The sequence below is a fragment of the Zychaea mexicana genome, assembly GCF_025766255.1.
Source record: "Zychaea mexicana strain RSA 1403 chromosome Unknown BDB00scaffold_32, whole genome shotgun sequence".
Classification (NCBI taxonomy): domain Eukaryota; kingdom Fungi; phylum Mucoromycota; class Mucoromycetes; order Mucorales; family Lichtheimiaceae; genus Zychaea; species Zychaea mexicana.
In genome coordinates, this window is record NW_026516695.1 from 86,693 (window position 1) to 110,027 (window position 23,335).

The following is a 23,335-nucleotide window of genomic DNA, read 5'->3' on the forward strand; positions in this document are numbered from 1 at the left end:
TATGGCTGTACTGGCGGTGGTTTGCTCGCTTTCCTAATGCGCGTTCAATGGACAAGGTCTTGCGGCAAGGTGCCTGTGCATACTAATCTCTCTCTAAATATACAAGAAAAAAGTACATACTACTCTGCTATTACTTATTTAATTATACGAACACCAATCCAACATTAGCAGAATTTACAACGGGGATCTCGGCCAAAGCAGTGGAGTTTTGGAAGAGGCTACCGGCGGGTTCACCTGGCTGAAAGGAAGGATGATCCACAGTTCTTTTCTATCCCCTTCTTTAGCCTTATCTCTTATACTGGTAGTCCCCTTCTCGTATTATCTCTATATAGGCCTCAGTAGCAGCAACAATGATGAAGCGACGCCGACATTTATAATTGCAAGGGAGCAATGCCAGTATATCTCCAGCAATGGCGCGAATATGGTCTTTGATCCCCTTGATGGATGAAAGAAGAAGCTCTGATTGCGCCTATACCTCATATCATTCATTGATTGAGCAAGAAATGTCAATATCATAATACGACTCATTACATATCGAATGACGAGAAAATAAAACGAGAGTATCATATCGTTTTCAAGATGACAGACAACATGTTCGCTGTTTCCCGATATTTTACGCCTCTTGAGAAGATATAAAAGAGCGCGGGATAAAAGAGGTTAGGACAATTAACCTCTATGAAACTACCAATCACTATAATAATTATAAAAGAGTGGCTCGGCAAATGCGTATATCGTGCCTTGGTTGGATTGATAAAGTTTCTTCACTTTTTGTCTTTCAAACGATCCGATATCTCAACAAACCCAGCTTTCTTAGTAATTCTACTATAAAAGATAGTTGAAAGAAGCAAGACTACAGTACATACTTTTACATAGTACGTGCTCTATCATCAATAACTGCCATGCTTCTGTTTTAGGCGATGGTTGCTGGCGTAATAACTGGCATAAGCATACACTTCTTTGATTCCTTATCCTGGGTTTGTTTTAACTGGACCATCATCATTACCTGATACAGACATGTATGTAATGTTGAATGCTTCGGCGTAGGTTCTCGAATGCATAAACAAAAAAGGTGCATATGCATTTATCTATCACATGATGGTCTAATCACGACGATGACGATGATGGCGTCAATAAATTTGTTTCGTACCCGCACATCCAGAAAAAAATACAAAGATATATTTCTGTATGATAGCAAAATGTTAAAGTGATAATTCAGCATCTGAAAAGCAGCAGCCGGAGCTCGTGCGTGTCATTTGGCAAATAAACCTCTTACATACTAATCATTATTATCTGGAACCTCTATAAATTATTATAATGGCAGATCTACAAACACACTCATTTTGCAGGCTTTTTAAATATATGAATTCATTACTGTGCATAGATTGAAGAGAAGGAAAAAATAAATGTTAAAGCGGTGTGGGAGAAGTATCACACTATAACGATCATCATCACCAGCCCTCCTGCGTGGTTGGAGCAGCATTATTCGTGGCATGTACATAAATGTGGCACATGGTGTAAGTCAGAGAAGAAAAGGAATTGACGACTTGGGAGAGAGATAGAGGCTAAAAATAAACATGTATGCATGTCAGTGTATATCATTTATTGAATTGTTAGCAGTGACGTTATTTGTGGACTGTATGTAATGTTATGTAGCAAAGGCTAGGTAGAGATTGCGTCATAGTGCACTCAAACAAAACAAACAACAGAATTGACACATGAATCGTGTACCATTTTTGTATTATGTAAAACAAATGATGCAGTTTTGCCATCGTAATACACGTAACATCTCTTGCGATGGATGCATGTGTTTTCAAGAGTATTTAAGCTGCATTTGTACGTTCAAAGGAAGTAATGGTTGGGACTGTGGGAGGTGGGGAGAGTAATGTAAATGAGGAAGAAGAGATAACCTAAAGAAAGGAGCAGTTACACTCATCAATTGATTTGGACCGGGTACCAGGGCTTCTTTATCATTTATTAGTAATTTAAGGGGATTGTATCCGTTTCCCCTCCTTCCCGCCATCCCTTGTGGAAAAGGACTGCGGAGTAAAGTATTGCCGATACCCGTTCCCGGTGTGAATTCTGGTGTTAAGATCCGCACAGTGCTCATTCACATAAAAATGATAGATAGCAATAGAAAATGATTTATTATTCCATTCATTTGAAGTTGGAGGGAAATGTCTAGATACGTGCCCGCTTCTTTTTATTTGAAGATCTTGCCATCAGCAAAGCCATCCACTTCCCAAGCCATGTACTTGAAAATCTCATCCTTTTTCTCGTCATACTGCGAAGGATCGACCTTGGTGAACGTGTAAGAATCAAAGTCCGCTGCATCATAGACTTCTTCAGGCACCTCCTGACCACGAATCAAGAAATAACCCGAGATGGCATTGTTGTTGTTGGTGCCAGTGACGATCATCGAGCCAAAGGCGTACTTGCGAGCACGCTCCAAACGAGCAAAAAATCCTCCGATCAAGTTGTTGGACATGAACACCAAGGTCAACTCGTCATTGTACTTATAATCGACTCGCCACAAGCTGTAACCATCGTCCAAGTGCTCCCACAGCCATGGCATTGCTATCGCCGTATCATTGTTGCTGATTTAAACGATTATGAGTCGCTCTGACCATTTTACATGTCTCTTTCATTATGTTTCTCTTACCTGTACATTCGCTTCCAGTCGTCCATTTTGAGCTTGCTCGGAGGCAGCGAATCCAATGCGGACTTGGGTTTAGGTGCAGGTTTAGGCTGCCCTTCTTTCTCTTCTTCTTTAGATGCAGCCGCCGCCTCCTCCTTGTCCTTTTGCTTCGGAGCATCAGATTGCTGCTGCTTCTGCTTCTGCTTCTTTTTCTCAGCAGCAGCAGCAGGCTTCTTTTCTTTCTTGGGCGGCATATACTTGAGTGGCGTCTCACACAGGGGTAGGTCACCCAAGTACTTTTTGAACTTGTCCTTGTTGATCAACGTAGTATAGTATCGGGTCACATTTTTGTACTGGTCACGCAACGGCTTATCCAAGACATTGGTGTAAAGGCGGACGAGTGTGGTAACAATACAAATGTCCGCATAAGTGACAGATTCGCCCACGAGGTACGTCTTGGTTTGAAGCGCCGAGTTGAGTGCACCCAAAGCTCGTTTCACGCGCTCAATGGCCGTGTCCACAGCCGGTTTCAAGTACGGATGAACGCCACGTAAGGGAGCCACCCACTCTCTAATGTGGTTCGACAGTTCAGCCTGTGCAAACATGACCCATTGCATGATCAACGCCTTATCGGCATGCGTCAAGCCCAAGAGTGGCGAGTTGTCCTTGGCAGATGCAGCTAAAAGATGATATGTTATGTATACACGTTAGAGCAAATTTAAGTTTCATCCCCTCCTCTCTTTCACAGCCCCTCCTCCTCCCACACATGTACACGCCTGCCGCTCTACCACGTTCTTTCTTCTGGGATAGAAGGTACACCATCATGTAATGCAGAAACTACGTGCTAGCTGCATATGTAGTACAACGTACATACCGTAGTAACCAATCGCAGACGATTCGAAGAGATCCACAGTCGGACTGTCAGGCAAAAAAAAAAAAAAAAAAAATTTCGTGGTCAAGTTGATCTTTCTACTACGAACGCTACTATTGTCACTATCACTGTGACAGCTACTAAAGATATAATACCTAGAGAGGACAGGCACTTTGCCCATAGGAAACTTGGCTAGATATTCGGGCGTTTTAGTTTGATCCATGGGGAGAGCTTCAAAGTCGAACTCAAGGTCATTGTACGCCGCCTAAGTGTTTTTTCAAACTATTTGTCAGCTTTTCGTTCTTCTGTGCTAGTGTACATCATACATTAGGGAAGCGGGGAATAGCAGCAGGAAGCAGGGCCACTCCAGACTGCTATTTTTACTTACCGCGATCTGTGCCTTTGCGACGTCTGGATTATTCGGATAGGATTTCAATACCTAAAATATATTTAAAAAAAAATAAGCTCAAGGAAAACAGTGGTCGTATTTGAGATAGTAATATGCGTACATACACCTAAAGCCATGTTTCGTCAAGAGCAGAGAAGAGAGGGCAATAATTTCATCATCATGCCGCCTCAGAAGACGGACTTTATATCCATTTTGGACAAACAGCCTTCTGCGCTTGCTGCGCCAGGGCTTGTCCAGCCATCTTACTACAAATAGTGAGTCACCGCCGCATTGAACCGCCAACGTGGTCTTATGACGCTATTTCTATTCTTTTTCTGTTTGTGGGGAGTGAGATAGTAGATAAGAGTTTTGTTGTGATATAGCAGTAGTACCTGGGTCTCCTGCTATGTGGAACGCAACCTTACTTTTTGTTTAGGAAATGATGCAAGCAACAACAATAACAACAACAATCAAAAATTTCTTACAAATACAATCCCCAACCCCCAAAAGCTATGCTCACAAAGTGTCGGCAGAACAATAGAAGACTGGATTTCTATTGTTCTTTGTGGTCGGAATTTACTTTGGGTAAATGCCTGTGTTACAAATTTTCCAGCATTTTCGAATTTAAAATGCTGTTGATTGGTTCCTCTTCAGGGCAAAACCAATAAGTCTAGGGCGGAGCCAATCCGATGGCAGCGTGCACACCCACTTAACACTTACGTATCACTCTGGATTACGTTTGCATATATAAAGGCTACCTCCACCTCTCTTTTGCTTGCTTGGCATTTCTTCTTTTTCTTCCTCTTCCACACATCACCTTTCTCCTTCGATAAACCAACCACAGCAACCAACTTCCAAACAACCAACTACAACAGCAATATGCAAATCTTCGTCAAGACTCTTACCGGCAAGACCATTACCCTCGAGGTTGAATCCAGTGACACTATTGACAATGTCAAGACCAAGATTCAGGATAAAGAAGGCATTCCACCAGATCAGCAACGATTGATTTTTGCCGGCAAGCAACTTGAAGACGGCCGCACTCTTTCCGACTACAACATTCAAAAAGAGTCGACGTTGCACTTGGTGCTACGCTTACGTGGCGGTATGCAAATCTTTGTCAAGACGTTAACGGGCAAGACAATTACTTTGGAGGTTGAGTCGAGCGATACGATCGATAACGTCAAGACCAAGATCCAGGATAAGGAAGGCATCCCGCCAGACCAGCAGCGGTTGATCTTTGCTGGCAAGCAGTTGGAAGACGGCCGCACCCTGTCGGACTACAACATCCAAAAGGAGTCAACCTTGCACTTGGTCCTTCGTCTACGTGGTGGTATGCAGATCTTTGTCAAGACCTTGACCGGCAAGACAATCACCTTGGAAGTCGAGTCCTCGGACTCGATCGAAAACGTCAAGACCAAGATTCAGGACAAGGAGGGTATCCCGCCGGACCAGCAGCGTCTCATTTTCGCCGGCAAGCAGCTTGAAGATAACCGCACGTTGTCGGACTACAACATCCAAAAGGAATCCACTTTGCACTTGGTGCTCCGCTTGCGCGGTGGCAGTGACAGCGGAAGCGAAAGCGGTGCTGCCGAAGTTGATGAAGAGCAGAAGCAGCAACAGCAACAGCAGCAGCAGCAGCAGCAGCAGCACGATGCGTTGAAGCCAAGAAAGAGACGGTGTGCAGTTGAACACTGCTCAAACAAGGTGGTCAAAGTGGTGGGTCTTTGCCGTTACTGCCAGTCTCAGTACTGCTCGCGCCATCGATTACCCGAGGATCATGCTTGCGTCAACTTGGTCAGCTGCCGGCAAGCAGCTCATGAACGAAACAGCGTCAAGTTGTTGAGCGAGCGTTGCGTGGCAAGCAAAGTGTAAATCAAACCGTCCATTAGCATGCATTCCCTTTTTCCACTTCTTTCTCCTCCTGCAAGTAGCAACCACATAGCCCCTTTCCAGTTGATCCACTATCAATGGGGACTTCAGTACTTCTCCCTCCTTTCCACTCTCACTACTTTACACAATTCCAAACAGTACATATATCATTTCCAAGCAATCAATCAATCAATCTCACTTTCAATTATACAAACACACACACTGCACAATTTCCACTCCCCTTGCATTCCCCCTCTTCACCACCCCTCTTACTATCTTTAATAGATCATGAATACATAACAACATATTCCTGAAAAAAGAAAGACCATGCCTTTTTCTGTTTTTTATTATTATTTATTTTTGTACAAAGGGAAAAACCAATACGAAAGCAAGCAGCTTAAGCAATCAATTCGACAGCTATTATAAGGGCGGATTAGGACCAAACATTTGCACTGATCATCATGTAACAAGGCAATAGAGATTATACGTACCACCACCAGCTTCCTTGATCTTCTCCTCAGCACGGCGGGAGACGAAACGGGTGCGGACAATGACGGGCTGGGAGACGTTACCCTTAGCCAACACTTTAGCATAGCCCTAATAAGTAGATAAGGTACAAGCCAGTTAATCAATTAAATCCTTTGTCTAGCCTTTTTGCTTTATAGGAGAAGGCAAGTATGAAGGAGAAGTTGCTGATAGAAGAAGGGAAGCAAACCAATGATAACGTACATTCTCCAAAGCATCAACAACGGGGACCTTTTCCGTGTTCTTGTACTTTTCACGGACACCTTCACCGGCCAAAGACCAGATCTTGTCAAGGTTGACGATGGGCTTCCAGTAGGCGTTAGGCTTCAAGTGGAAGTGACGCATACCGACCTTACCGAAGTAACCAGGATGGTACTTGTCCATGTTGATGCGGTGGTGATGCTGACCACCAGCAAGACCACGACCACCGGGATGCTTACGGTGCTTGCCTATATAGTTAATTTAAATGTCACAATTGAGCATTTCTTGCCATTTTTTCTTGTGGTGCGGTTTTAAGTGTGTCGTTTTCAAGTTGAGAGAAAGGATGGATCGTTATTTCAATTGATAATTACCAACACGACCGTGACCGGCAGAAACGTGTCCACGCTTCTTTCTGTTGTGGTGGAGTCTGGTAGGCTATATAGTAAATCGATTCAGGAGAGAATTTCGATGAATAAGTTATCGAGTCGTTGCGTATATAATCCATCCGTTCGTTTTTTTTTCGTCGATCCATTGAGTTGTATTTGTTGCATCCATCTATGTACGTGCTACATCCATCCATGCTCTCTTCACCAGCATGCTTCCCATTTCCGCTTTTATTATATAGCACTCCTTTCAACTACTCACCATGTTGGTCGATAATTAGAGAAGGGGAGTTCCTACAATGGTTCAACTTTCCAAGGCAACACCACGCGCCGTAACAGCGTTCAAAGACCGACAGCGTATAAGGTGGCTTTTTTGTGGATATGCTGCCATTTCAAAAAAAAGTGAAGACTACCAGCTCTGCTGCCCACGCATACACATACACATAGAATTATAGACCATGGAATATCAAAAACTTGTCATCAAAAAAAATCCTCGGGTTTTGTACAAAGAAACACCCGAAGCAAAATACTGGAAGCGATTCAAGGTACATCACTTTCCTCGATTTGCCTTATCAACCTTGTCAACATAGATCCTTCCCCCCTCAACTCTACAGTGGATTTAAATGTCTATGTATACTCATTTTCTCTCTTCTAGTCACCGATCCTGATTAAAGAATATGGCAGTGTCACATCCATCAACTTTTCACCCGTATCACCACACGATTTTGCTGTTACATCGTCCGCACGTGTCCAGATCTATTCGTCAAAAACGCATCAAGCCAAAAAGACCATTTCACGATTCAAAGAAGTGGCCTATTCCGGATCGTTCCGACAAGACGGTAAACTGGTCGTCGCAGGCGATGGCACTGGTCTGGTACAAATGTTTGACGTTAATTCTCGCGCGATTCTTCGAACGTTCCGAGCACACACAATGTAAGCACTAATTCGACACTTTTCAATATACTACAAACAGGCATAATTTCTAATCAACTGGTCACTTTAGGCCCGTCCATGTGGCACGATTTTCCAACGACAAGGCCCATGTGCTTTCTGCCTCAGACGATCAAACAGTCCGTCTGTGGGATATACCCTCTGAATCCAGTGTGCATGTGTTTGAAGATCACGAAGATTATGTCCGTGCCGGTGTAGTAAGCGACGACAACCCGAACTTGATTCTGACGGGCTCGTACGACCAAACCGTCAAATTATTTGACACCAGAACCAACAGCAGCGTCATGACCATGCAACACGGCGCACCTGTCGAATCCATCCTGATGTATCCTGGCGGTGGATCTGCAGTTGTCTCTGCCGGTGGACCCACGATTAAAGTTTGGGACTTATTGGCTGGCGGACGATGCATTCATGCCATTTCTAATCATCAAAAGACCATTACGAGCTTGGCATTTAACAGCAGCGGATCACGTTTATTGACCGGTTCGCTTGATCATCATGTTAAGATTCACAATGTTCAAGATTACAAGGTTGTTCACAGCATTAAATACCCAGCACCTGTCATGAGCGTCGCACTTTCACCGGATGATAGCCATTTGGTGGCTGGTATGGCAAATGGATTATTATCGGTTCGTCAACGACAATACAAGAGCGATGAAAAGGCATCACAGAAGAAGAACCGGGATTATATTGGATCGGGTACTTATCGATACTTCATGCGTGGTCAATCAAGTACGGCAGAGGCAGCAGATTTTACGGTTGAAGGTAGACGTCGGGCTAAGCTGTCAAAGTATGACAAGTTTCTGAAACAACACGAGTACCATAACGCTTTGGATGCCGTTTTGGAGCCCACACAACGACAAGGAGCATTGGTTACAGCCATGTTGCAGGAATTGATGCATCGTCAGGTGCTGGTGTCGGCGTTATCAGGTCGTGATGATGTCTCGTTAGAACCCTTGGTCACTTTCTTGATCCGACATATCAACACGCCGGCCTACACAAACTTGTTGGTGGATGTATCCGAAGTATTACTAGGTAAATTGCGCCTTTGGGTGTACTTGTGCACATACACATGGGAGGAGAAAAGATGCACGGTAAGCTCACATTTTATTGTTTGTATATATAGATATTTATGGACCAGTATTGGGTCAGTCACCACTTATTGACGATCTGTTGCGGAAACTGTCTCGTAAAGTCAATGGTGAAATTGACTTACAGAAGGATCTTATCCAGGCTATGGCTGCTTTGGATATGTTGTTTGCAAAATCTACTACCTCCTCATCAACTACCAGTACCATTGCTACTGCCGGTACTGCAGAAGAAGTAAAAGCATCGTAATAAAAACCTCTCAGCATTGCATTACATATATCTCCCTTCTGTAATCTTTGGAAGGTGGCCCATTTGCCACATGAATCAAAACAAAGCACCTTGTTACAAGATGAGAGGCACGCCCTTTTGCTTGATACTGTGTGTGCTAATTATTGGATATGCACTGATACTTTCTTACATAAATGCAAAGCGACTGTATTGGAATCAGCAACAAAAAATATGAGTTCGGGTTTAAAAGCACAAAAAAATTGTTCAAAATTTCGACTTTCCTTTATCTTACATTAACTGCATGCCTGCATGTGATAGGTTGCCGTGTATCGCTGGAAAACAGCAGAGATACATGTGTAAGTCTTGTCTTCTGTGTGATCATTTACAGAATTTTCTTGAGGGCCAGCGCAAGTGATTTTCAACTTTACCGCCAAAAAGCCAAAAATATACTCTGTTCTTTCAAGCCGAGTCAAGCATCATCAATCAATACGCATGTGACGAAACGTTTGTGCATTTTTTTGCCTGGTGTGTTGCATGGCTTACCAAGTATCTTTGCTGCTATCCTAGCACCTACAGCCAGTAGGTAATTATAGTCATATGAAGAAGGGGAGCTTATGTGCGGTCAATGGCATAAAAAAGAGTGCTGGTCTCAGCACTTCCCGTCTGTTTCTTGTCAAATGGCTACCATGACTGGTGTTACTTTGCTTGATACAATGGTTACAAGCGTTTTGATCCCAATCTTTGGGCACCTGTCAATGTATCATGTGGTATGGCTGCTGTTGGAGTGATTTGCGCCACCAGCTATATCTCCTAAAAGTATTTGCTTACAAATGGCAAAACTACTGAGGTTATATATGTTGCTCGCTTGGAAAGACTAGATGGCTAAATCATGCCCACCTTTTTTGATATATAAAAAGCGTGTACTAAGAGCAGAACGCACTTGGCCATTGGCGCAGTTTTGCAAAGTGGAATTTGGGGCAAATGCTACCTGTTGCAGCTTTTGAAGAAGATGGAAAAAGCAATGAGTTAGCCAGAAGCTTAGCAGAAGCAGCAGCTGTTATAGATGCCAAATTGTCAGCGCTCGTCAGGTGTTTGGTAATCCATTTGCTATCATTTTATCAAAAGAATTCATGGCAACATGCAGTGACTGAACATTATGAGATGAAGAGATATATGGAACTACTTGATTAGCATACAGTAACAATGAAGCTATGATAAAGAAAGAAAGAGAATATCAGCTAGCCTTATGCATAATACTCATAGTGTCGCATGTATTGTAAAAAGAGATGAACAGGAACAACTGGTGAAAATGGTTTCTCATGGATATGCATCGATCTCCACGGGTAATAAATTCTATCTTTTGCTGAAAAAGAACTAATAACATGCCCAACCTAATATTTACGAGGAGGCGATCCAGAAAATAGCTTTTGTCAACGGTGACAATGTGGCCAGAGCCAATTCAATGGCATAAAATAATCGCAAGTTTAGTAGAAAACCAGGATTTTACGCCGAACTTCAGTGCTATTTAACGACATGTTATTGTTGTCACCGCCTTTCACCGTAATAAACGAAAACGTGTACTTTGCGGAGATAGGTTTTGTAGGCACACTTTTTTTCGCCGCTGCACTTGCACACGTTTCCCGTATCGTTTTGGGATCGCGCAACGAAATTACTTATTAACGAAAATGAATGGTGATCAACGGCCGCCCATGGGAGCGCCACCACGACCACAGGAGCCAGTTAGGCCCGGGATGAGACCATTGGCGCCCATTCCCGGCGCAAGACCTCCCATGAACCCAGTGCCTGGAAGACCCGTCATGCCTAATCCAGCTGCAGGTGCATAATTTTCTTAATCGCACACAACGCGAAAAAAATAAAGACATCGTAGACAAAAATTAGGTTAAAAAAAGTAACACAGCAGCAACTTCTTTAGCAGCACCTCCTCGACCAGCTTTTGGTATGCCGATGCGACCCGTACAACAGCGACCGATTGCTGCCAACTCACCACCACGCCCTCCTCAAGAAACGCCCAACAACTTGGTATCGCCCATGCAAAATATGCACTTGCAGCAGCCACAAGCTCAGCAACGTCCTCTTTCGCCTCAACAACAGTATCAACAACGACCTTCTTTACAACATCAGCAGCAACAACAACCACCTTTTGCTCAGCAGCCATCTATGGCAGCACAGCAGCAGCAACCTTTGGCGCAGGTAACATGGAGAAGAGCAAAATTTAAGTTTGAAATCAAAGCGAACTAATACGATTCGATACGCAGAGACCCCCTCCGCCAGCAACGACACCACCGGCTTCACACCATTCGAAACGTATTTATCCTGTCGCTCCTGACGTTGCATCAGTCACCAACAATAAACAAGCAGCAGCTGCGACAACTGCGTCACCACCATCCAACAAACCATGGCCCCATGGCTTACCACCTACCCAGCCAAGTCCTGCTCAACCTAATCCCACGGCACGCAGTGCAGCCCCGGGCGTCGGATATACCCAGGGTCCATTTACTCACACGGGCCAGCAATTACCGCCAGAGCTGCGACCTCCCCAGCAACCACGACCGCGTATTGATCCAGATCAAATGCCGGCCCCTGTTCAGGTACGGGAACAAGATCAAATGATTTTCGGCGACAAATTCTTTGGTACAATTGAACGAGAACGCGTTCCATTGGCGACGACCAACTACATTGGTTTGGACCAAGGTATTAAGACCTACACGGGAAGAAAAGAAAAAAAGGATGTGTGTATGGGAAAAATTTAAAATGAAAAGAAACACTTAGCAGCAGCGAATTATATGATAAAGGAAACTGCAATCCACGTTTTATGCGATCGACCATGGATAAAATACCGCATAGCAAAGAACTTGCTGATCAATCAAAGTTACCAATGGGCTTGGTTATTCAACCACTCGCCAAACCAAAGAAAGAAGAGGTGCCGATCCAAGTAGTCGACCAAGGCGAAGAAGGTCCTGTTCGTTGTACCCGGTGCCGTGCATATATCAACCCATGGTGCACATTTGCTCAAGGTGGATCTCATTTTATTTGTAATATCTGCTCTCATTCAAACCAAGTCCCCTCGTGGTACTTTGCCAATGTTGATATGTCGGGACGACGCATTGATGTGGACCAGCGGCCCGAATTGCGCTACGGTTCGGTCGAGTTTCGAGTTCCGGCAGATTATCACTCGCAGCGCAAACCAGCCCCTTTAAGCTACGTGTTTGCTATTGATGTTTCCGCTCAGGCTGTACGTAGCGGTATGTTGCAAGCTTGTTGCGATGCTCTCAAACATACTCTTTATGGTGCTAGTGGTCAGGGTGACAGTCGATTGGCATCGGGCAATCGTATTGGGTTAATAACTTTTGATCGCAGTGTGCAATTCTATAATTTATCGGTAAGTCTCGCAATATATATAGTATCAATTGGGATTTACTGCCGTTAAGTGAGTTTTTTGTTAACACTTTTTCTATCCTCTTTTTAGCCTGCATTGTCTCAGGCACAAATGTTAGTAGTGGGCGATATCAATGAAATGTTTTTGCCGTTGCAGGAGGGATTTTCGGTAGATCCGGTAGAGTCACAGTATGTATACCATTATTAAACCAAATTTGAGTTTTTAACGAAGCACTGACGTGGGATGAATTGATGTTTAGGGATATAATTGTTGAATTACTGGATAATCTTCCAACAATGTTTAAGGATTCGGTTCGTCCTGAAGCTGTATACACATCTGCTGTTCGAGGAGGATTACTAGCATTGGTACGTATCAAAGAAAAAATTGTTGCACTCGTAATAAGCAACAGAGCTCTTACCTTTCGATATCATTCGTATCCATGCAGCAAAATACGGGTGGCCAATTGTTCATTTTCTCATCTTGCTTACCAACCTATGGCAACGACGCACTGAGAACCCGAGACGACAAGGCGTTATACAACACTGACAAGGAAAAACAACTACTGAATCCACAAAACGACGTATATAAGGAGCTCGGTAACGAATGTGTCAAGAATGCACTTTGTGTAAACACATGGCTCTTCCCGACTGAGTTTATCGATGCGGCCACACTGGGATCAATTAGCAGCTTAACAGGGGGTGATTTGCGTTACTATCCCGGATTCAATGTTGCGCGGGACAGCTCGAAGATTGCTTATCAACTTGATCACGACGTACATCGTGAAACCGGTTATGATGGTGTTATGCGTGTCCGATGCTCTGATGGTAAACTGATACATGTGATATGACTGCTTAAATTTGGGAAGTTTGTAGTACTCAACAGGGTATTGATTATCACAAATGCAGGTCTTCAAGTAATTGATCATTATGGTAACTGTCACATGAGCACATATACCGATATGGACTTGGCGGGAGTCGATCAGGATAAGGCGTTTGCAGCCGTTTTAAAACATGACAGCAAACTGGACCTTTCTAAGGGTGTCAACTTCCAAGCAGCCTTATTATATACCACACGGTCCGGTGAGCGACGTGTTCGTGTCCACAATCTGAATTTACAAGCAACAAATCAAATCGCAGATGTGTTCCGAGGAGGTGATGAGGATACTGCCATCAGTATTATTGTGCGCAAAGGTAAAGGGGATATATAATCCAATTCAAGCAAACGCACCGGAAAAAAGGCAATATTTTTTCTATTGTCAATGCATGTAATCTGATACTAACCGATCCCGTTCACCATCAGCCATCTTTGATTCATACCATAAAAACAGGCGAGATATCCATACCAAGCTGTCAGAAGAATGTGTGAATATCCTTACGGCATATAGAACCAATTGTGCAGCATCAACGTCGGCTGGTCAATTAATTTTACCTGAAGCATTCAAACTGTTGCCTGTCTATGTACATGGTGCCCTGCGATCGACTTCTCTACGTGGCGGTAAGTAGGCTATTCATTTCGGATCAAAGCCAGTTGACCGTTTTGCTGATATGTAGTATAACTTGCTGTTGAATAGTGGGCGCGGACATGAACGTGGATACAAGAGTAGTTGGCATGAAATCTTTAAATTGTATGAGTGTATGCGAACTGGTCTGGACGCTCTATCCACGAATGTTCGCGGTGCATCAATTGACCGGAGAAGACGGTGTGGCAAACTTGAAGGGTGAAGTCAAGTTGCCACCCATGATTCGCGCTTCTTATGAACGGTTGGACTCCAAGGGCGCTTATCTGCTCGGTATACAAACTATTAGCCTAATACATTCATTGTCATGCTTCGTACGGCGATTCTTTCTAACTTATACGCCATTATTTCTCGACTACTAGATACTGGTTATGACCTCTACTTTTGGGTTGGAAGCAGGATTCCTGCCGAGTTCTTGGAGCAAGTTTTTGGCGTATCACGTCTAGACCAAATTGATATCAACATGGTAATTTTTTATTATGAATAGAGTAAAAGCAGGAAAGGATAAAGAGCGCAACTAATGACCCTTTGCTCATAGACGACGTTACCTATTCTGGACAACTCATTATCCGAACGAATTCATGATATCTCAAGACAATTACAGTCTGAACGAGCACGATGTCTGCAACTGCGTATTGTACGGCAGGAGATGGATGCTGTTGAATTTGCATTTTCAACGTGGATGACCGAAGACCGGAATGCCGAAGTACAAACCTATGTCGATTATATGTGTGTCCTTCATCGGAAGATACAAGATGAAATGAAAAAGAACAGCAACTATTAAATAGCAATGCTAATGATAATAGTCTATAAACATCAAAAATTGCTCTAGTAGTATAATAAAAAATGATAGCAAGGATGAACAGGAAGGGGCACGTCTACTATGTAGCTTCCTTGTTTCCGGACTGATAGACATTGAAACTTCGGTTCTGTTACGCATGATGGAGATCAGCTATCATACTGTGATGTATTGCTGTCAGCGAACAGTGTTACGTACATGCGACCCTTGCTTTTACTCCTTTAAAACAAACAAGATATCACTACAGCTCTTAAATCCGAAAACATGGAACCTCATTTTTTTGTTTCACTCTTTTTTTCTTTTAATTCTTCTCTTTAAATAAGTTCTGATGATACAATACCTCCTCCGTTCGAGCGCAAAGGGGCGACAGCCACCTGCATCAATCGCTCGTTGGGATAGTACATGGCAGCGGATTGGATTTATCAAGTTACGACTCGAGCCGCCGGGCCGAATTCGGACCTGGCACGATGTTTTGTATATCTTTTACAACCATGATTTCTTGCGACTCGCACTGTCCGTCATTTGGCTTATTGTATGCGGACTCATTGAGTCTTTTCTTGCCCAGTTGAGCGAAATTCGATATTCGCATTTTCCGTATGACAAGGTAAGACACTGTTGATTTTCTCTTGGCACTGTGTGCTGCATGGTTATCCTACATACTGACATTATAATGACACAATAACCATGTACACATGCACACACAAAAATATCAGTATACGTTAGCCGACTTGATGCACGATGCATTCCCACGCGTTGAAAACTATCTAACTGTCAACTACTTGCTGCTTACCACCTTACTGTATACGACACTCGGTTTCGCACTGCAGTCGCCAGATTGGACGACAAGGATAGTTGTTTTACGTCGATGGCTTGTAATTATGGGCGCCATATACATTTTTCGAGGCATCTGTGTGGCTGTGACAACTTTGCCTTCATCTCGTGTCAACAATTGCGTGCCGTCTGATATAGCCTTGAACGGGTCCGCAGGTGCCCGATTCAGTTTTCTGTTTCGACAAATCGGTGGACAGCTGAGTCCGTGCACAGACAACATCTTTTCAGGTCATACATCGGCCATGATGTCCTGCGTGATGGTCTGGCGCATTCATACGCGCGTAAGACGTATATTTAGCTGGATTGCCTATTTGATTGTGCTTGCAGCTTTACTTATGATCTTGTTTACTCGGTTTCATTATACCGTTGATGTACTCTTGGCTGTTTGTAAGTTATTTTTCGTGCTTTTGTGTGTTTGTTCCCATGCATGGACGTGGGAAAGCGACAAGAAGAAGATGAAGCAGTAGTACGCACAGCTAGACCCTACACATAGTGAACGAAACTAACGTAAGGGGGCCGTGCTATTATATGCGCCATTTTCGTCTTTTATAAAAAAAGATATCACATATTCAGCATGGTACATGTACATGGACACTATTCTAGAGGCATCAAAACGCACCATGTTTGCGTTTCGAGGACACTCCACTCGAAGTCTATTCCGATCACGGTTGGCATCGTTCGATGCAGATACGACGTACGAATTCTTGACATGGCAGCCGACGCCGTTAATGCCTACATGGGTAATGTGGCTCTGCATGTACGCGGATGGGTTAGATATCCGGTTACGGGCCCTGGGAATCATGGATGAGCACGGCCGGTTAACCTATGAAGCTGAACAGCACATGCATTCTCCCTCTCCCCCGATGGTAGATATACACGAGATGACGTCTCAGTCTTTACCCACATAGCAGCACCTCTTTGTTAATACGTCTTTTTATTCCAATTATGTCTAATTCTTACACATCATAATATGTACTATACTATCATTTGGAAAGTGTACAGTAAATGGTTCTCCATATCATCATCATAAATACAGGGGTATGGTTTGTTTACATCTACTATATGCTCGTCCGCCAAAAAAAATTGGATGAACTTGGCAAAAAGGGTTTCATGCACAGTAGCCAACAACCCTATACCATCACAACAACAACAACAACATTATACCAACTCCTTATTTTTCCGCGTTTCTATCTATATCTCATTGATTAATTGAACTCTTTTTTTGCTCCTCTTCCCGGATATTCACACTTAACGGATCATGTATTTTTTGGAATGGTTGATGAAAAAGCGTCGCCCAAAAACTTTTCTTATTGCTGTAGCAGTTTTACTAGCTGTTACGACTATGCTACTGGCAAACACAGCAAGACGGAAATGGTTGAGGAAGGGGTGGTTGCATGATCATTTGCTCTTGTCCTATTTTAAAAAGATCCTCAAGCCCAATCATCGTCACCCAGTGATGATTCTTAAAAAGAAACAACAAAAGCGACAACGTAAAGAGGGGATAGCGATGGCAACAACAACACGTTGTCTGGTTCTTGTGATCCAGTCCAAACCGCTTTTATCTTCATCTTCTTGTTCACGTAAGTGCCACTCATACCTTTCGCATCGCGGACGATTGTATAATATACACCATGTTGAACATATCAAAGACGATGACATTGGTATGCAACTATGATGATAGAGTTTTCGAAGAACGTATCGAAATGTTTGGATTATCGGTCTAGACAAAATTTGTTGTATTGTTACTATGTAAACAGCTACGACAACAATAGCATCATCGTTCCTCGACCGCTTAAAGTAAATCATCATCGACACGACAATCGTGACGATAAAAACCGGCAAATGCGGTGGCAACATCATCAACAACAGCATCCGCTAGCCATAGGTCTGTTGCGTAACAACCAATTTTTTCACCATGGGAATGACAACAACAACGGTGTGGTTGTCCCGGCAAGGATTGCCAGTAAAACATTTTTACCAATAGCATCATTGTACTATAAACTTATGTTGTAATATTTTGTTTTTGGCGCGGGTATTTATGTATATAAACAGCCATATTTATGTGTGTGTGCATGTAGTAATCATCATCATCATCATCATCTTGTGATGATAGAAAGAACAGCAGACAGCCGAGAGAAAGAGAGAGATCGATATGCCAAACTTGGACATGTTGAGAAACGTCAAGAAAGGTATAAACGGCTCCGCCTCAAAAAGTGTATTATGGTGATTGACAGGATTGGCGAGGATATGCAGCAAACCCAGAGATAAGACAAGGTTCAAGCCTTTTCCGATGAAGATGGGCCACTCCCTAAATTTTACTTTACCAATAGCAAATCCACATGATGCTTCTAATGTGCTGGCACACAGCTGTTCTGTGACCACGTGTCAAACCCCGTTTCTGTTTTGTCTAAAGGAAGATGTGCGTTGTATAATAAAGAAGACTTAGTTTATCTTCTAGGAATGTGAAAATAAGTTATTGTACATACAGATTAATAGCGCCCACAACCAACCCGCCGGACAAGATTGGTTTTGTCCGACCCAACGATGATACCCTGAATGCGCTGGCGCCCGGTCACTTCTTCCCGTTGTTCGGGAGATAAATAACTTCTTCTGGATCCTATAAAAAGGCAAAGAGAAGATCGAAATCCCAGCCAGCTCGTTTTCTCATATCACAAACACACACTCGCACTACCACACAAACTCTCCCTTTCTTCTCTCTATTTCTTCATACTACTTCTTTACCCCATATCTTTATACTACTATTGGCTAAGGTGTAAAGGGGAAGATGACATTAAACGATCTGTTGACGGCAGAAAACGTGGCTCAATTCCTACCACTATCGGGCCATTTACCCAATATACCAGGTCGCATCATCAATGTGACGCACCAAATTCCATACAGCATTATGCGATCACCACCTACTATGACGCCCATTGACGATTATGATAATACCCAAGATCAACAACAACAAGCAAATCAGCAACAACAACCACCAACGCCACCTTATTCTCCCGCTGCATCATCCCTCGATTCCACGACGGATGAAGAGCACGAAAGTGTGGATCTGTTCAGAAAAATGCACCAACAAAAAAAGGCAGCAGCAACATACCCATCCGGCGCCCCGATTTCCAAACTGGCCCGCCATCACCGACGTCAAGGAACATTACGCGTCAAGTTTCATGCAGCTGATTGGACCGTTGTCCAAGGTCGTGGCCATGGAGCACTGTACGCCGGCCTGCAGAGTCTCGCTCAACATTGGGAGACGATCCATATTGGCTGGACCGGGCCAATTCGTGTTGCGCATTCGAAAAAGATTGTTTCCGCGGAATCCATAGAGCCAAAGGATAAGCAGAAGTTGGAAGGATTACTGCGGGAGACAGGGAAGATTGTACCTATTTTTCTGGATAATAAGGCACATGGTCATTATGAAGGATACTGCAAAGAGGGTAAGCAATTTTCGTCTGACGCCTGACGGGGAGGACTATACTCAATAGGGTGTTGAAAAATACGGTGGTGATGATGATGTGATCACGGAAGAAGTTACATATATGGAATTGTGATGGTGTAACACAGAGATGATCGATTTTCTTAGTTCTTTGGCCGTTGTTTCATTATCTCGTGTGGACGAATGCGACGGACGGACGTAACGAAAAACAATACTGGAAGGATTACGTGGCAGTCAATCAGCAGTTTGCAGATACGGTTGTAGCACAGTATAAGAAAGGCGATATTAGTAAGCTTATGGAAAAGGCTGAGTGAAGGGACAGTGGAGGCTGGAGATATAGCAGCAACAGAGGTGCACCCTCTCTCTTATACTAACACATTTTCGCACAACAACAGTTTGCATCCAGGATTATCATCTCCTATTGGTTCCCGAAATGGTCCGCGCACACATACCAGATGCCGCCATTGGTATTTTTATCCATGCTACATTTCCTAGCTCAGAGATCTTCCGATGCCTGGCAGGTAAAGATGCAAAGAATACATCGTCTATCATACATCTTGCTGCAGCATTGTTTGCTCATATATCGCTATCGTCGTATAGCACGAAAGGAAATCCTCAGAGGGATGGCGGGTGCTGATCTCGTCGGCTTTCAGGTAGGGAAAGAAAAGGAAAACATGGGAAAGGTTGTGCTACCCAACAAAAAAGGAATGCCGTCTTGATCACCATCTATCAACCTTTCTTTCGCTTTCTATAATATTCAGACATACTCCTATGCACGTCATTTTATATCCTCATGCACGCGTGTGCTAGGCTATGAGAGCACACTCGTAGGCGTCAACGCCAACTCACACCAGGTCTCAGTCGGCACATTCCCTATCGGCATCGACGTCGATCGTGTCAACCGCTTCCGCAAACAACCCGGCGTGCAGCCAAAAATGGACGCCATCCGTAGTATGTATGCGGGGAAAAAGATTATCATCGGACGTGACAAACTGGATCAAACCAAAGGCGTATTACAAAAACTACGCTCGTTTGAACAGTTCCTGCATGATTATCCGGAATGGCGTAATCAGGTCGTTTTGATTCAGGTCACTACACCCACTGTCCATGGCGCCAACAAGCTGGAAAGCAAGGTCTCTGAGCTCGTTAGTCAGATCAATGGCATCTATGGCTCGCTCGAGTTTACACCCGTGCACCATTATCATCAGGATATTGATCGCGATGAGTACTATGCTTTGCTGTCGGCGGCGGATGTCGGCTTAATTACGAGTGTTCGCGACGGCATGAATACGACTTCGTTCGAGTTTATTATTTGTCAGCATGAGCAGGAACGTTACAGTCCGTTAATCTTGTCTGAATTTACGGGAACCGCCGGCTCGCTTAGTGCAGCCATGATGGTAAATCCGTGGGATTTTGCTGGTGTCGCCAAGGCAATCAACGAAGCATTGTCTATGACTCCAGAAGAGAAATTGACCCGACATATGGTACAGTATTATTGTTTGCTGAAAGATTTCCACATCACTAAGATGCGTTTCGATAGTAGCAATGCTAATGAAGATATCTAGCAATTGTATGAACATGTTACCGCGCACACCGCCAGTTTCTGGGCACATTCGTTTGTCAAGCAGCTTGTAAGCTGCACCGAGCAACGATCGTTACAATCCCATGCCACACCTGCGCTTGATAGTGATTTACTATTGGATATTTATAATAAGGCTGAGAAGCGACTTATGTTTTTCGACTATGATGTAAGTCCTTTTTCTCTCGTTCTCAAAGGCAGTTTGAAAAAAGAGATCTTATAATGACCGGGCATGAATCTCTCCAGGGTACATTAACGCCTATTGTGTCGGTTCCATCCGACGCACGGCCCTCCAAGGAAATGCTGCAATATCTCCAAACCTTGTGCGACGATCCACGGAACGAAGTTTGGGTTATCTCGGGACGAGATCAGCAAACATTAGATAACTGGCTCGGCAGTACTGTCACCAACATTGGCCTAAGCGCAGAACATGGGTGTTTCCTGAAGCCCGCCAAAGCGACACAATGGACAAATGTTCTTGACGATGTCAATATGAGCTGGAAGCATGACGTTACAGAGATCTTTGAGTACTACACTGAAAGAACGCAAGGAAGTTTCATCGAATTCAAAAAATCATCCATCACCTGGCACTATCGTATGGCTGATGCACAATACGGGTAAAGAACCAGCTGCTGTGGTCGAAATTGTTGCAAACTTGCTCGGATTGGATGCTGATGTTCTACAAATACTTTCTCTTTCTATCCCTAGTGCTTTTCAAGCCAAGGAGTGTCAAAACCACCTTGAAAACGCAATTGTATCCAAGCTACCCATTGAAGTCCTGATCGGCAAAAAGAATATCGAAGTACGACCTGCTTCAGTGAACAAAGGCGAGATTGTAAAACGCATTTTGGCACAACATGCCAATGCCGACTTTGTGATCTGCGCTGGCGACGACAAGACGGACGAAGACATGTTCCGAACACTGAGCACTGCACGATTAGCACATGCGCAAGCCTTATACTCTATCACCATCGGTCCACCGGAAAAGAAAACAATGGCAAATTGGCATGTCAAGACAAGTGGTGATTTAGTGAATGTATTAGGGCGTATGGCTGAAATTGGTTGTAGTAGTAATTTATCATAATAAAACCACTATTTCATTATTGCTGCTACTGGTGTTGTTTATCTTGGTCTTGTTCTTCTGATGCTGTTCCATTTTGTTGTTGCTGCTGAGGTGCAGGAGAAACAAAGACAGATTCCAAGTGGCGTAACGCGGCTTGTTGTACTTCGTTCAGTTCGGTTTCATCGCTTGGATCTGCAAAGAAGTCGTTTTCTTCTTCCAGCGCCTTTTGCTCGGCCAAAAAGTCCTCGTCTGGATGAAGCGCTGCGCATGTTGACATGGCCATGTAAATAGCTTCCACTATGAATTTCATACGACCTATTAGCCCACCGCTGCTTATGTGCCAAATACTACTAACGATCACTGTCTCCCTTATCCTTCTTATTCCGCATAATAACGTCGGTGCCAACTTACGTGCGCCGGGATCTTGGGGCATAAACTTGAGTTCAGTCACAACATCTTCTCGTTCTTCTTCGTCTTCAGGCAATTGTTGGTTGGGAAAGAAACGGCCAGCTTCAAGTTGACAGTAAATGCTTGGTCGACCGTCTTGACGCGAAATGGCATGGATTATGATGTCTGGATATTCAACGGCAATACCCGATCCGGCTGATTCTGAATAGAAATAAACTTGACTGTATCAGAGTAAACGAATTGTTATTAAATGCTTGTCTGATCGTTTTTCATAAGGTAGGAAATGCTGTTGTGCGCTCGATTGAGTTTGTTCTGTTCTACCTTTCACAGACGTTTAATTCGCCTTGGATCGTGCTGTCAACGCCTGACAACGGTGGTAAAATGAGTAGATCAATGTTGCATTGTGTGTGTCGAACAGCCTGATCGGAAAGATCGGGTGGAGAAGAGAGTAATGTTACTGTCATTATCGATTTACAAACGAAAAAAGAAGAGTTGAGCTACCACGCGTTCAATGGTTGCAGGCGCTTCCAGTTATACCCCACTTCTGAAACACCGCAGTCTGAACAAGAAAAGCAAATATTTTTATGGCATACGATTTTATATCATGGATACATAAAGAAAACAATGTAGAATGCAAAAATGAGAGATACAGAGCGATAACGGAAGAAAAAAGAGGATTATTGATGTTGTGCGGTCGTGTATGTGTTGTTATGAAGTGCGTGTCGAAAAGTAAAACTTTTTTTAGAAGAGGTTCTTGGTCGACTTTGGCTTATGAGCCTTCTTTGCCTTCTTTTTGGCCAACTTGCGAGCCACTTTGTTGTTACGAGCACCACCCGTCGAGATCTTTTTGGTTTCGTCGGTAGTGTCCATTGTATTACCGGAATCCAGCTTTTCCTCCTCCATGTGATCGCCAACCTTGGGTTTATCGGCTGCTTTGGCTTGTGCTTCAGCTAATCGTTGAAGTCGCAGATCTTCAACTGGCTTGAATACATTTTCCCGCTTAATAGCTAAACAGCAATTTCAAAAAAATAGTTGTAAATAAGTGTGATAAAACGTATAGATATCCTTGAATTAACCCAATTAAAGTTGGAAACGTACCTCGGAATCTCTTTTTGGTTTGTGATCTTAAACTGCGGGCCATGTTATTTTGTTAC

General features: G+C 43.6%; 11 protein-coding genes across 11 annotated transcripts; 7 read left to right on the forward strand and 4 right to left on the reverse strand.

Annotated features, from left to right (window-relative positions):
- Positions 1-2,200: 2,200 nt before the first annotated feature.
- On the reverse strand, positions 2,201-4,031 carry BDB00DRAFT_787542 (uncharacterized protein; the record flags this gene model as incomplete). Its single annotated transcript, XM_053120712.1, has 6 exons — positions 2,201-2,594; positions 2,660-3,314; positions 3,510-3,553; positions 3,662-3,771; positions 3,895-3,945; positions 4,020-4,031. 6 exons carry the CDS (start codon positions 4,029-4,031, stop codon positions 2,201-2,203), a joined length of 1,266 nt encoding a protein of 421 aa, XP_052980129.1.
- Positions 4,032-4,773: 742 nt separating this feature from the next.
- Positions 4,774-5,769, forward strand: BDB00DRAFT_762860 (polyubiquitin; the record flags this gene model as incomplete). The annotated part of the gene is made up of 2 exons (XM_053119356.1): positions 4,774-5,241; positions 5,542-5,769. The coding sequence occupies 2 exons, from the start codon at positions 4,774-4,776 to the stop codon at positions 5,767-5,769; spliced, it is 696 nt and encodes a 231-aa protein (XP_052980130.1).
- Positions 5,770-6,071: 302 nt separating this feature from the next.
- BDB00DRAFT_928606 (ribosomal protein L18e/L15P) lies at positions 6,072-7,098 on the reverse strand (the record flags this gene model as incomplete). The annotated part of the gene is made up of 5 exons (XM_053128930.1): positions 6,072-6,183; positions 6,258-6,363; positions 6,496-6,740; positions 6,864-6,927; positions 7,084-7,098. 5 exons carry the CDS (start codon positions 7,096-7,098, stop codon positions 6,164-6,166), a joined length of 450 nt encoding a protein of 149 aa, XP_052980131.1. The 3' UTR covers positions 6,072-6,163.
- A 235-nt stretch (positions 7,099-7,333) lies between these two features.
- BDB00DRAFT_762812 (WD40-repeat-containing domain protein) lies at positions 7,334-9,164 on the forward strand (the record flags this gene model as incomplete). The annotated part of the gene is made up of 4 exons (XM_053119353.1): positions 7,334-7,420; positions 7,531-7,808; positions 7,879-8,861; positions 8,953-9,164. 4 exons carry the CDS (start codon positions 7,334-7,336, stop codon positions 9,162-9,164), a joined length of 1,560 nt encoding a protein of 519 aa, XP_052980132.1.
- A 924-nt stretch (positions 9,165-10,088) lies between these two features.
- Positions 10,089-10,422, forward strand: BDB00DRAFT_821058 (uncharacterized protein). Its single transcript, XM_053123348.1, has one exon. The coding sequence runs from the start codon at positions 10,125-10,127 to the stop codon at positions 10,332-10,334; it is 210 nt and encodes a 69-aa protein (XP_052980133.1). The 5' UTR covers positions 10,089-10,124; the 3' UTR covers positions 10,335-10,422.
- A 345-nt stretch (positions 10,423-10,767) lies between these two features.
- BDB00DRAFT_821063 (uncharacterized protein) lies at positions 10,768-15,114 on the forward strand. Its single transcript, XM_053123349.1, has 12 exons — positions 10,768-10,979; positions 11,077-11,354; positions 11,420-11,855; positions 11,957-12,543; positions 12,631-12,728; positions 12,800-12,905; positions 12,986-13,364; positions 13,446-13,730; positions 13,840-14,034; positions 14,111-14,329; positions 14,419-14,522; positions 14,595-15,114. Exons 1-12 carry the CDS (start codon positions 10,829-10,831, stop codon positions 14,838-14,840), a joined length of 3,084 nt encoding a protein of 1,027 aa, XP_052980134.1. The 5' UTR covers positions 10,768-10,828; the 3' UTR covers positions 14,841-15,114.
- Positions 15,115-15,183: 69 nt separating this feature from the next.
- On the forward strand, positions 15,184-16,863 carry BDB00DRAFT_905593 (PAP2 superfamily C-terminal-domain-containing protein; the record flags this gene model as incomplete). The annotated part of the gene is made up of 3 exons (XM_053128585.1): positions 15,184-15,469; positions 15,579-16,073; positions 16,245-16,863. The coding sequence occupies 3 exons, from the start codon at positions 15,184-15,186 to the stop codon at positions 16,592-16,594; spliced, it is 1,131 nt and encodes a 376-aa protein (XP_052980135.1). The 3' UTR covers positions 16,595-16,863.
- On the forward strand, positions 16,770-17,838 carry BDB00DRAFT_349040 (uncharacterized protein). The gene is made up of 2 exons (XM_053117030.1): positions 16,770-17,266; positions 17,368-17,838. The coding sequence occupies exons 1-2, from the start codon at positions 16,945-16,947 to the stop codon at positions 17,697-17,699; spliced, it is 654 nt and encodes a 217-aa protein (XP_052980136.1). The 5' UTR covers positions 16,770-16,944; the 3' UTR covers positions 17,700-17,838.
- Positions 17,839-18,350: 512 nt separating this feature from the next.
- BDB00DRAFT_821074 (glycosyltransferase family 20-domain-containing protein) lies at positions 18,351-21,798 on the forward strand. The gene is made up of 8 exons (XM_053123350.1): positions 18,351-19,132; positions 19,279-19,419; positions 19,527-19,652; positions 19,732-19,784; positions 19,893-20,615; positions 20,697-20,879; positions 20,957-21,327; positions 21,419-21,798. Exons 1-8 carry the CDS (start codon positions 18,472-18,474, stop codon positions 21,792-21,794), a joined length of 2,634 nt encoding a protein of 877 aa, XP_052980137.1. The 5' UTR covers positions 18,351-18,471; the 3' UTR covers positions 21,795-21,798.
- Positions 21,799-21,806: 8 nt separating this feature from the next.
- Positions 21,807-22,783, reverse strand: BDB00DRAFT_348963 (regulator of volume decrease after cellular swelling-domain-containing protein). The gene is made up of 3 exons (XM_053117029.1): positions 22,503-22,783; positions 22,185-22,402; positions 21,807-22,070 (listed from the first exon to the last, which is right to left on the reverse strand). The coding sequence occupies exons 1-3, from the start codon at positions 22,643-22,645 to the stop codon at positions 21,820-21,822; spliced, it is 612 nt and encodes a 203-aa protein (XP_052980138.1). The 5' UTR covers positions 22,646-22,783; the 3' UTR covers positions 21,807-21,819.
- A 139-nt stretch (positions 22,784-22,922) lies between these two features.
- Positions 22,923-23,322, reverse strand: BDB00DRAFT_787551 (uncharacterized protein; the record flags this gene model as incomplete). The annotated part of the gene is made up of 2 exons (XM_053120713.1): positions 22,923-23,188; positions 23,280-23,322. The coding sequence occupies 2 exons, from the start codon at positions 23,320-23,322 to the stop codon at positions 22,923-22,925; spliced, it is 309 nt and encodes a 102-aa protein (XP_052980139.1).
- Positions 23,323-23,335: the final 13 nt, after the last annotated feature.